The sequence below is a fragment of the Symphodus melops genome, assembly GCF_947650265.1.
Source record: "Symphodus melops genome assembly, chromosome: 17".
NCBI classification, from domain to species: domain Eukaryota; kingdom Metazoa; phylum Chordata; class Actinopteri; order Labriformes; family Labridae; genus Symphodus; species Symphodus melops.
This window is the reverse complement of record NC_136707.1, coordinates 23,768,960-23,781,739: the sequence shown is the minus strand read 5'-3', so window position 1 is coordinate 23,781,739 and position 12,780 is coordinate 23,768,960. Positions and strand designations below refer to the sequence as shown.

The following is a 12,780-nucleotide window of genomic DNA, read 5'->3' as shown; positions in this document are numbered from 1 at the left end:
TGTTGTATATTTTATACACTCTTTTTAAAGGTCCTGTGCAGCTTCGTCTTCCTGTTTTTATATCCACAGTATGTTAAATTACACTGTTGTCATTACACTGAGCTCAGTGAGTCCAAATACAGCACAATATGTTCTGCTCCCTCTGACCCCTCACTCTAAATCAAACTCTGTGTCAGTGTGCTAAAAGCTGCAGCTTCACACAAATCCTCTTCCTGTGTTGGTGGAAGTCTTTAAAATCTCTACATGTCAGCCTCACGTATCAACACACAACCTGTGCTTTACTTTGTGATTCAGTCCGTTGTGGCCTGTATGTGACCCCTGCCCAGGTGGCTCTCGTACCCCTCTGTCTGTGGGAGCGGAGATAGCCCCGCCGTGCCCCCGGGTTACAGTGCCCTGAACTCGGCCTGTTATGACTAAGTGGCCCGGGGGCTCCTGAGGTCTGGGAATGTCCGAGGGAGCGGAGGGTCCAGCAGCCCTGCGAGGTCAAGGGGGGAGCAGGAGTTGGGGTGTGAGCGCGGGTCAGCCTCTGGCTTCAGAGCCAGTGGAGCTCATCGGTCAGAGGAACGTGTCCCCTGTTTGAACCCTCTGCGGCCGCAGCTTGGCCACTCCACTGCCCTGCATGACCATTGATTTCCCCTCCTTCGCCTCTGCTTCATTCTCCCTCTTTCTCTCCCTCGATACCCAGCGCTTATATTTCTCTCATTTGTTCCTCTCACTTCTCCACGCATCGTATCACGCCACGGCTGCATCCCCACGAGAGGCCGCGAGCCCCCCTCCTCCAGAACCGCTGCCCCGGTCTATTTCTAATCCCGGGCAGATTGATTTCTGTCGGGGTCAAACAGGAGTGAGTGGCTTCCTGAGGCCGCTGCTGCTCGCCTCAGCAGATCGCAGAAGCCTGAGCGCGCGCGGCGACCAGCGATCGTTCGCAGTTCATTTGGAAAACTGCGCAGATCGTTTGTTTTCCAGCTAAATTGTTTTGGAGCGCAACCGAGAGAGTATCCATTAACCAGCAACCCCCCATCACTTCTTTTAATTTTTCTCTTTCACCTCCCTCCTCCCCTGCATCCCTCTCTAATTCAACGCAGTATTATTCATATGTGTGCACCTGGAAGACACACACACACACACACACGTGTGCAACAGTATCTCATTAAAATGTGTTGGCCTAAACCTCAGCAACACTTTATAACCAGTGAAACACAGCCGAGAGAGAAAGCGCATAATAAGCTCCGGGTGGTGAACCAGGAATTATTCACGGAGACAATTCTGTCATAAATTAGCTGCAGTGTTTCTGAACTCGTACAACCATTTACAGTGGGCTACATACACAGTGTTATCCAATTACATCACAGGACCCCCCCCCCCCCTCTCCCAAAATAACTAATACAAAAACACATTCAGCAAAATCCACATTATCCAAATAAAATATCAAACGTCATCAGATCCAGCAGCCTGTGAAATACCAACAGACGCAGAAGTGACAGCAGCTCAGCAAACGGGGACGGAAACAGTTGCACAAACTTGGGAGAAAACAACACAGGCCCGTCATTATGCGCGCGCGCTCGCACACACACACACACACACACACCTAGCACAAACCAAAAGTCCCTGCTAAAATCAAAGCCCTCGCGGCCATAAATGCCCCCTCCGCCTGACCTCGCCAAATGCGCAGGGGCAATAAAACCATAAAAACGCCACCGAGGCATCAGACACTTGAGCAGAGGGACAGTGTGAGGAGACAAAATGAAGTTTCCAGGCCTCTTACCTTGAGCAGCACGTGAGGCGACCTGCGGGCCATCTTCCTCCGCGCGCTGGCGGCTCTCTGACTGTTTGTTGGAGTCTTTAGAAGGATTTTCTTCTTTCAATGACGAAGAACAAGTTTTTTTTTTCCTATAGTAGGAGACTTGTGGGGTGTAAAAAATAGCTTTCTGATGGGTGGGAAGGGGAGGTATGTGAATGAGTGTTTATGTGTGTGTGTGTCTGTGTGTGTGTGTGTGTGTGTGTGTGTGTGAGAGAGAGAGAGAGGGGGGGGGGGGATTTCCAAGTGTCTTCCAAGACGTCTTCTTCTCCTCCTCCTGTGTCTGTCTCTCTCTCCTGGCAGAAGGGGTCTTGTGTGTGGCTGCCGGATGACAATAGAGCAGAAGAAGAAGAAGAAGTGTTTAAAGAAGAACAAGTGATTAATGATTTCTTCTTGTATAATTCTCGCATTTTTCTTGAGGTGCCGTCCCCTCTGTCCTGTCCACGAAATAATGGCGGTGAACTTTTTTAGAGGGGGGGGGGGGGGGGGAGTGGGCATCCTCACAAAAATCAGCTCCCATTCACAGAAGCAGCAGAAGGCCGCGGCTGATAAAGGAGGCGAAAAAAGAATAAGGATTCCTTATTGTGCACGTGTCACATCGCGCGCAAATTCATTTATTTCACCTTGGACTGCCGGTGCTCAGGGGCTTCGTGTGTGTGTGTGTGTGTGTGTGTGTGTGTGTGTGTGTGTGTGTGTGGGTGTGTGTGTGTGTGTGTGTGTGTGAATATTGGGTTGGGGGAGTCTTTGTAGATGCTCTAATATAGGACAATTGGTGGCAGAAATAACAGCATATGGTCACAAACATCTTATGCCCCGGGGTGTGTGTGTGTAGGATCAGGCTATTACAACTTATATATATATAAATATATAGTGTGTGTGTGTGTGTGTTTGTCCAGCTGGACATGAGTGCGCTTTGTGCAGAGAGAATACTTTGTGCTGTATGGAGCAGAGCTGTTAATAAGAAAAACAAGGAAAATAGATTTTTGCAGTTATGAAACAGCGAAATGTTTTAAAATGTATGTAGGCTTGTTTTGTGCACTGAGCGCGCGTGTGTGTGTGTGTGTGTGTGTGTGTGTGTGTGTGTGTGTGCATACAGTTTGATAGGAGGGAGGCTTTGCGCTGGGGGAGCCTTTCATAAACAGGAAGAAAACAGATAAATGGGCAGGGGGAGTCTCTGTGGCAAGAGGCCCAGGGAGAAATCAACCAACAAGTAATAGGGAATCTTCTCTGGGCCGAGGAATACGAGCGGACCAATTTGGGGGGCACACTTTTTTTGTTTAAAGTTCATCGAGAGGAATGCTATTTTCTCGCTCTCCCCCTCTCGTGCTCTATATTTTTCGATACCTGCTCTAAGAAAAGAAAATGAAAATTAATACGGGAGCCGCGCCTTACAAAAGAAGCCATTCGTCTTGTTGATTATCTATTTGGTTGTCAGGGTTTGAGCTATGGCGCCGGCCCGCTCCCTTTTTGTAATATATAAAAAATAAAACACACATGCGCGTGCAGCCTCGCTCCAGAAAACACTGATAGGAGGGAAAAAAAGTGTTGTGCAAGAATTCCACTCATTAAAGCATTAAAAGAGCACGAACCGAGAAACTATTTAACGGGTTTTTTTTCTTCCTCTGCAGAACAAGAAGGAGGGGGGGCATCCTGTGTGTCAGGCCGGTGCAGGCGCGTGTGAGCAGCCGTTAAATTAACGGGAGAACGAGAGTGAAACGGAGGGACGGTTTGTGATTTAAAACGAGATTACAGGACGTAATGTACCAAGATCACTCAGGGCCGGGACAGATTAATCATCGCAGGCTGCTGATTCCTGCAGACAGGTCGCGGTGCGTTTGTAGGCACAAAAAAAACCAGTGAAATTAAATACAATTATTTGTTGTGTGCACGCGAGAGCGCGCGAACGCATGCTTTACACACACACACACATTTTAAAGTACAAAGAGGAGAGAGCTGCAGAAAATAATTCTTCTGGTTTAAAAGTGCTGCTTTTTTTTTTTTTTGAACATTTTTAAACAGGAACAAAAAAATGCGTAATTCAAACACTTGATTGGATCATCACGAGGTTCAGACAGGAGGAGAACAAGAAGCAACCCGGAATAGGAGAGCTTTCTTTTGAACCATTTATTTAAATTTCTATGAACTATTTACAAATCACAGGAAGACAGTGAGGAGGCAGAAGCAGAGAGAGGAGGAGGTCACACATGTTCAATAACACCGTCATCATCATCATCATCATCATAGAAACGGATCTTTGGAATGTAAATAAAATAACATCAATAAAAACACTTGGAGAATAAAATCTCTAAAGAGGTGTCAGAACAGAGGAGAGGAGGAGTGTGCGCATTTCATGAGCCAGCAAACAGACAAAGAAGAAAACATTCAGACATGCAGGAAACGTCTCCGGACACAAACAAGAGCTTCCAATTAAATTACATCTGCTCCTTAAAAAAGACACGAAGAAGAAAGAGAAGAGCGCGTTTATCGTATTGCAGGTAATAATTATAATAATCATTTTAATAATAAGTCGTCACACAATTTAAAAAAATATAAAAGCTCGAAAAGCTGTCACTTCATTTCACGAGCAGGAGAGAAAACAAAGAGATAAAAATATATTTATAGAACTGAGGTAATAGGTAGTACATTGTATAGTGCTGCGTTTAGAACGTCTTCTACTTGTACCAGGACTTGGCTTTGGATATTATTGTGTGCAGGCAGGAGGAGAGCTCAGCCTGTCAGTCCGCTCACATCCACAACACCAAATGAACAATCATCGGACCTTCTCTTTACAATCAACACTGAATTCAAAAAGAACCAAAAACAGAAACAACAACAACAACATGGCGTCTGTGTGGCGCGCTCCGCGGGTTACATTAGCAGGTTAACATAGGAGCGTGTTTGTGGGAGAATACTGCTCGTGACGAAACGATGCTTCCATTTATTACACGCGCGTGTTTGTGGGGTCGGAGGGGTGCAGGTTTTTGGGGAGGGGGGTAATGGGCAGATCCGCGGTTCACCCCTTTGCTTTGTACCCGCAGAGTAAACATGACAAATGGGAGCAGAGTTTGGCGTGATTAAAGATGAAAACGAGGATCCATCTTCAGAGAAATAAAAGAGGAAGAAATACACGCGCGCGGGCACATAATCCTCAGCCTGCATAGAGAGAGGGAGAGAGAGAGAGAGAGAGAGAGAGGGAGAGAGAGAGAGAGAGGGAGAGAGAGAGAGAGAGAGAGAGGGGGAGAGAGAGAGAGAGAGAGGGAGGTATAAAAAGACAGAGCTATAAAAGGCAGAGAGAGATTTGATGACAGAAGCAGAGAAGCTGTAGCATCGTTTTCTTTCAGTCTCCTTCTTTTGTTCTTTTCATATTTTTATGAATGAGAGAGTCTCCCCCTCCACCCCTCCCACGTCATCACGTCATATTATTATAGTGTGTATATTATCAGCATAGATCAGGGCCGAGCATCCCTCCCTCCACAGCAAAGCCTTTAATCCGGTCCAAAGTGCGGGCTCCGGTGGTTACAAGCGTCGGCGTTCAGTTTCGAATCAGGGAGGGACACAAAGTGAGCCAGAGAACCGGGCTGTTTACCGGGCTGTTTACCGGGCTGTTACCAGGCTGTTACCGGGCTGTTACCGGGCTATAGCGGCCCGGAGCGGCTCTGGGAGTTTGTGTTGCTGCTGTTGGAGGCGGAGCGGACCTTGGTGTTGGGCAGCTTGTGGTCCTTCTTCCACTTCATCCTCCGGTTCTGGAACCAGATCTTGATCTGCCGTTCCGACAGACAGAGCGTGTGCGCGATCTCCACTCTGCGCCTGCGCGTCAGGTACCGGTTGTAGTGGAACTCCTTCTCCAGCTCCAGAACCTGCTGGCGCGTGTAGGCCGTCCGCGAGCGTTTCGGTTCTCCCCCCGTGTAGTTTGGGTTCACTGAGGAGAAGAGTGAGGGTGAAGGTGAAAATGTACAACAAGCACAGTCAAATCTGTATGTAGCTGATATCTCATTATTCTTGTCAATCTAATTATTATTCTAATTCTTTTTATAAAGGGACTTCAGTGTTCCCATTAGTGTTACTCGTGCTACTAAAACTGCTGATAATCAAATATTACAAGCTTCTATAAAATGATGTCAGCAGTAAAAACAATCAGAGCTGATTGGCTGTATTAAAAAACAACATTTTAAATATTTTTAAATGGTGAACATTAAATGAACAGGAACGCGCTTTTTCTTAAAGAATGTGATTTCACATCTAACAGTGGGACACAAGAAATAAATGTAAAAAGGATCCAACTAAAAACACTCTGACGTGTCGCGAGCCCTCCGAGGAGCCGCTGAGAGGAGCACAAAATGGCTGTAACCTTGGCAGAGCGTGACGCTGCTCTCCTCTCGTGGACTCTCGGTGTTCTTCACACCTTCACTTTCCACGGACTCAGTGAAAATCTGACGCTTTGAGTCTCTTCACAGAACACATGTTGTCAGGTGTCACTTCAGGCCCTGCGGCGGTGTGAATCCTCCCCGCACAGCCGGCTCTGACGCTGGTGTCCAAATGTTGTGATTTGAGGGCACATCGAGGCCACGTCGTCCTGACACGTTCACGCGTGGAAATATAGAAGCGTAAAGAAAGCAACAGGAGAGGCGAGCTAAAGGAGCAGGTCTCTTTTCTTTGTCAGAGCAGTGATGGCAGCCGTGTGTGTGAGGTGGAGGGGAGGCACTGAATGGCCGCCTGGGTAATGATTCAACAAATCCTAGAAACTCGAACCCGAGTGCAGCAGCCCAACATCTATACCTAACGCTGTTTTAAAAACAGAGGAGAGCGTTTCCTCCCGAGGAAACGGCTCAAAACGTCACACCGACTTTGTGATAGTGACATTTCGTCGCCGCGCAAAAACGCGCCCCAGTTCTCCCAGTACGCAGAAGGCTGTGAGTGTAATATAGGATCACAGAGAGGCCATAACAGAGTGAAGCTGCTCGGCTCTGCATTAGTGTTTTACGGCCGACTCCATAAACATGAATATTTCAGCTGCCATAAAACTTTCCCTCCTCTGAACAACGAGAGGGGAAGGAAGGCTCGACAGAGTAAAGTACACCGTTTACACAAGCACACCACTTAAAATCAAATTACAGAAGCATAAAATCTAAGTTATGGGCTCGACTGAGTTGTCATAAGGCGAAGAATCCGAGCAGACGAGCCGGAGATCGGACTTCAAAAGGCACCTCAGCGGAGAGGTGTAATAAAAATTTATGGAGGGTGTAATTATATTGGCCCTGCAAACAGACGATCGTAAATCTTGACCCAAGGGCTACTCGTGTTCTTGTTGCAGAAACAGGGAGGGGAAGCCGTAGATCCTGACGGTGGACACCTAGCTGAGCGCACAAAGGCAGCGAGGCAGAGAGGGGAGAGAGAGGAACAAGTTAGCATGCTCACTCACCGATGTTTACATGGACTTTCTTCATCCACGGGTACACCACCGGGTCCTTACGGGTGCTGGAGGGGGACGAAGTGCTTTGGCTGTGGGGCGTTTGTCCGCAGGATGGAGGAGGAGGCGGGCTGGGTGTCACCGAGTCGCAGCGGTGGCTCTGCTCCGGGACGGGGGTGGGCTGCAGCCCGGCCGGGGGGAGAACGTGACCCCGCGGGGACATCACCACCGAGGCGGGCTGCCCACCACGCTGGCACTGCGTGTAGGGCGGCTCGGCTCGCGGCGGCGGCGGCTGCTGCTGCTGCGGGTGATTGGTCTGGAGGTGCGCGTGGTGCTGGTGATGGTAGAGAGAGTCCGGCTGGAAGGCGGCGGGCTCCTGCCGCTGGGAGCTGTAGTAGTCCGGAGAGTGGCTGGGCAGATAGTCGCTCTGAGAGTACTCCTCGCACGGGGGGAACTTGGGGTCCACATAGTTGGAGTTGATCAAATAGGAGCTCATGGCCATTAATTTCACTCTTTTTGTGGAATTGCACCTACTCTGAAAATATATAACTAAAATTTATATCTCATCCCTTTACTCTTCGCTTATTCCTGTTCCGTTGAACCCTCCTACTTTTCTGTCAAGTGAACAAAGTTAAGAAGCCACGTGACTGCAGCCGGCCAATGGCGCGCCTCCAGGACGGACCCCGGATAAGGAAATGGGATTAAGCATATACGGCCCCCGCACGCGCATCATCATATGGCCTCAGTTTGTGGGCATTCAATACTTTCCCCTCTCGCGCCCCAGCTCTCATGTTTTACGCACGTCGTTTTAAAGAAGCCAGATAATCACAACAATAACACGAAGCATCGCGCGCGCACGGACACGCACGAGCAGGAGAGTACAGTGCAGATGACAAGTCCTCCCTTATTGCAAAGCCTTTCCCCCGTCAGGCTGCAGCTTCTCACAGGAAAAAAAAAGAAAGCAAACAGAAAAAAGAAAGCGCTCGCGGGGATTTAAAGTGGCGCCTGAACCTCCCTCTCTGTGTGTATATTTGGGAGTGTGTGTGTGTGTATATATTTGGGTGTGTGTACTGAAGGGCTTGCCAGAGCCTCTCTCCTTTTTTTCTTCTTCTTCTTCTTCTGTTCTTTCCAAATGGCTAATAACGGGAGTGGGAGCGCGGCCACCCAGCAGCTCCGTGTGTGTCAGAGATAAATCTGGCTTGTTTAGGATCGATAGAAAATTCATCAACTAATTCAGGTTACACGCTCTCCTAAATCACCAGCAGACCTTTGCGTTAGGAACCAGCACCTTTTGAGTCCAGCACGCGCACACTCCACATTTAAACTCCCCTCGCATGTTAACTGAGCCTCACACTGGCTCAGCTCGGCTTTGCATGAATAAACAGAATTATTTCCCTCCAGATTCCGAAACGAACATCTCGAGAATAACAAGTCCAGCAGCAGCTTCCACGCTGCTCGGCTGCGTTTGCCCTTCAGCTGCGAGATAAAGAAGCGCTTTGTTTTTAGCCCTGAACAGATTCTCACCATACACACACACAAGCTGCTCACACCGTTCACAGCTTCGTTTTTACCGTGTCAAATAAAATCACACCACCAAAGGCCTTCAGCTCTTTAACACACAGCAGAAGCAGAAAGCTCCACACACACAAATCATCCTTCTACACTTTATTTAATACAAATAAATCTGCTGCATCAAATCTATTCTGTAAAACAGGAACCGCTTTCTTTATCAGAGGGAGTGTGTGTGCACTTTCTTTACTGTTATCAGGACTTCAGGTGCGCGCTCAAACACACACACACACACACACACACACACACACACACACACACACACACAGAGGCAAGATGATGGAGATATCCAAGTCCTTTGTTTCCAGAAAATTGACCGTCTCTAAATCGAAACCTTGCAGCCTCCCCCCACATGATGAACAGTAAGGCTGAACGCATCATTTTTCAAACAGGAGCAATAATAAATAAAAAAGAGTCCAATCCAACCCGGACTTGGCCTTTAGACCGGGATCGAAAAAAAAAGTACAGAAGCACTTTGAACGACTTTTCATCAGTTTGAAAGAGAAAAGAACTCAACACGCATGCGCGTCAGAATAAACACAAAAACACTCTTGGAATAAAAAAAAAAGTATTAATTTAATCTTACATGAAATGCATTTTTGACAGATTACAAAGTGAAGCTGCGGATGAAGGCCGTGAGCAGCGCTGCAGGCCGCTCCTCTGTGCCGTGGATCCATCGCTGCCGTCGTGTTTAAATCCACTATATACTCCCCTAGAAGCGAATTTGTGATAGTTGTAATGATTTGTACACAAATCCGGATCTACAGGGTAGATATAGAAGACAGCGGCTCTGTGGAAGCGCGCGCTCACACTGTTCACACACTTTGTATTGCTTCATAAAGTCCCTGTCGCTGCAGCTTTACTGGAATATTTTCATCCATCTGTCACCCCCCCCCCCCCCCCCCCCCGCTGGGGAGGCATGAAGGAAATAGAGCTGTAACACTTCCTGTAAGTCAAAGTGAAATAAAACAAACAAAGGGGAGTAAATCCAATGAGCACGTTCGTTTCCGTTGATTTCTTCTTCAGGTGCTGGAGACAAAGGAGGACATGTGGAGTCCGACCTGATTAAAAAATGTGTGCACGCGCAGGACTTATTAAGAAACGGATTTAAATTCGTTGATCTAAAAATAAAAGGCTCTTTTTGTTTTTGTTTATGGTCAGATTTTATTTCCGTTTCTTAAATCTGTGTTAAATGAATATAGACATGTAAACTGTAATTTATGATTTTAAATATGAGCTTTACTTATTTAAGGGAATAATTCAAATGATCTCAGGGCCTCTGTTCATGCCACATGTTTCCCCTCCTCTCTTTGTGAATTTTAAAACTCCTCTGCTCATTTCCTTTCTCTCTTTTTTAACGAATCTTTGATTCAAAATCAAAATCATCTGAAAGTTCTCCATCCACGTAATGAGCAGAGTGGAACTCCGCGTGCACACTTAAATGATCCAAAGAAGAAGAGGAAGAAGTTGGCAGCTGAAAGCGAGCCCGGTTCTAACAGAGTGAACACAAGTTAATGAAAGAAAAGACAGATTGGTTGGCACGAGGCACGCGCTGCTATCAAAAATGATCCTGAAACATCTGACTGAAGAATAGATGGAGCGATGAATAAATGAATAAATGTCCCTCCAGTGAGCTAAATGAATTGGACTCTGTCTCTAAAAGTCTGATTTAAATGAATTAAAATGGGACACACACACACACACACACACACACACACACACACACACACACACACACACACACACACACACACACACACACACACACACACAGGGCCATCTCGCTTTCTTATTAATTCAAGTTAAAAAGCAGAAGTCAAACTGTGTTGGTGCCTTGCTCAGAGGAGGCCTTCAGACAGAAACAGCTTTAATACAACCATGACGTCACACTGGTTTCAGACACGAGAATGTTTTGATTTTCTCCACGCGCTCAGGTGTAAAAACATATTTTTCGCGTGTGTGTAATTTTCTGTGTGTGCTGCTCCCACATTGATTTTGTGACACCGACACTCCCTCCGCGCTGCAGGCAATACTGCTGTTCACCGTTTCCTCTGAAAGTTGCTCATACATCACCAGAGCGCGCGCACAGAAACAACCTGAAAAGCTGTTTTATTTCCTCTTTCTGCTCTGATAAGATTCTGATATTTCTCCCTTTTTAAAGTGTTTAAATTAAATATATAAACTCATATTCTGTTTGAATCCGTTCCTTTGTGCGCAGGTGTGGGCGTGCCCCCCGTCACCTTGACCTCGCGCTCTGCTGCGGGTCATCTCAGGTATCGATCAAGGTGTGTTGAGTCTGACTGAGGCACTTCCCTTCACCTCTGTCAAGTTTGTCAGCAGCAGGCTTTCAGTGCAGGTGGAGGGGGAGGGGGGGGGCTTTTGTATCCGGCTGCAGGTAGAGGTCAATGCGTAAAACAAAGATCCACAGGAGGCCGATTTTTAAAAGATAAAAACACACCGGATGGATTTATGTCAGCACATCAAGAAGCTCGCAGGTCACCTCGGCGTAAATTTAAATACACAGGTTGATTTAAAACGTGCCCAACAAACGTTCCCTTGCGTTTTTATTTGAAAATAATAAATGTGAGCTGTGAGGAAGAAGCAGGCCGTCCCGAGTGTCTCTGCTGTAACAGCGAGCTGTGAGACACAGTGAGGCATCTGGATTTACACAAGCGCCTTTTATTACGGCTCAGCTCCGTCTACAAACACTCACAGGGAAGCTTGAATGTGTCTTTGAGGGAGGGGGCCAAATACCAAAAGCAATAAAATATTCAGGGAGCGGAAGAGAGCCGGGGTGAATAAATAACTTTACCGTGTTTACGGCCCTTCTTGAAGCAGTTTGTCCCTCACAGGCTCAACGCTTCTTAATCTGCTGCTGCTGCAACCTGGGATTAAATGTTCCGTCTCAAATGGACAAATGTGGATGAATTTTGAGGTAAGACTCGTTTTTTTCTCAGCACAGGAAGGAATATAATATAATAAAAATACAGACGACTCGCTGCGTAAATATGTGCTAATAATAATAATTATTTTTTAGCTCCTTAAAATACAGGAGAATTTATTTTAGTTGGGTTTAAAGTCGCCTGAAACCTGTGAAATCCACAGAGAGGCCTTAAATTTAGAAGAAGAAAAAAGTCAAGCGCTCCATATTGGAGGGTTAAACGGCGTCTTTATGTGCAGCAGCCGGACGTGTCAGACTTCTGAAATATGAGCTACAGCGACGCAGAAGAGAAATGTGCTTTAGCTCCTTTCTGCAGTTTGAGAAATACATCTCGGTGAGCTGCTCCGGTTATTGTCATGCAAACGAACGCAGAGGGAAGAATGCAGCTCTGCACAGACCTGTCCGCGTGCAGAGCATTAATCTAACGGGGGTTTATTAGAGAGCTTAGTGAAGCTCGGCCGAGAAATGACGTGATTTCACAAAGCAGCAAAAAAAAAAAAAAAAAAAAAAACAAAGAGGAGAAAAAATCCACACCCCAAAAAAAAGAAGAAGAAAATCTGCTGCAGAACAACCAAAACACAACTGTCTGTCCGTTAATGCACACACACACACACACACACACACACACACACACACACTCTGATAATAAACCTATTTTTGTCTCTCTTCAATAAGCAAAACAATTATTAGAAAAAGAAACAGATGAGCATAAAGGCATCCTGCTGATCCACCAATAGAATTCATTCTTTATGGAGACAAATATTTGCACACAATTATTTCAATAAGCTGTGAAAAAAAAAGATTCTTTTTTCTACTTGAACTGGTTGTTGAACAAACAAATGGTGGTTTTCATCATGAGCACAGTGTTTGTACTGAACGCTTATTGGAGTGTGACACACACAGTTTATTATAAAAAACATCAGCAGAGCTAAACACACAGCTTTTACACGCACGAGCTCATGTTGACAACATGCTCGAGACACAAGCAAAAGCAGAAAACCACAAATGTGGATTCAGAGTGCTAAACAGCAAACAAACAGCAGGAGCACATCCACATTTACATCG

At 46.4% G+C, this 12,780-nt stretch overlaps 2 protein-coding genes across 3 annotated transcripts in view; both read right to left on the bottom strand.

Annotated features, from left to right (window-relative positions):
- The window catches only part of hoxb3a (homeobox B3a), a 37,073-nt gene extending 35,216 nt beyond the window's left edge, over window positions 1-1,857 (bottom strand). The window contains exon 1 of one of the 2 annotated variants that reach the window (XM_079366415.1): window positions 1,766-1,857. The gene's annotated coding sequence lies outside the window, so the exon portion shown is untranslated. The remainder of the gene's footprint in view (window positions 1-1,765) is intronic. The other variant, XM_079366420.1, reaches the window with a different exon arrangement.
- Window positions 1,858-3,921: 2,064 nt separating this feature from the next.
- On the bottom strand, window positions 3,922-8,703 carry hoxb4a (homeobox B4a). Its single transcript, XM_079366440.1, has 2 exons — window positions 7,218-8,703; window positions 3,922-5,717 (listed from the first exon to the last, which is right to left on the bottom strand). The coding sequence occupies exons 1-2, from the start codon at window positions 7,705-7,707 to the stop codon at window positions 5,434-5,436; spliced, it is 774 nt and encodes a 257-aa protein (XP_079222566.1). The 5' UTR covers window positions 7,708-8,703; the 3' UTR covers window positions 3,922-5,433.
- Window positions 8,704-12,780: the final 4,077 nt, after the last annotated feature.

Coding starts and splice junctions, on each gene's coding strand:
- hoxb4a (XM_079366440.1), bottom strand. CDS start 7,707: ATGGCCATGAGCTCCTATTTGATCAACTCCAACTATGTGGACCCCAAG. Junction 5,718..7,217: donor GAAAGTCCATGTAAACATCG/GTGAGTGAGCAT, acceptor TCTTCTCCTCAG/TGAACCCAAACTACACGGGG.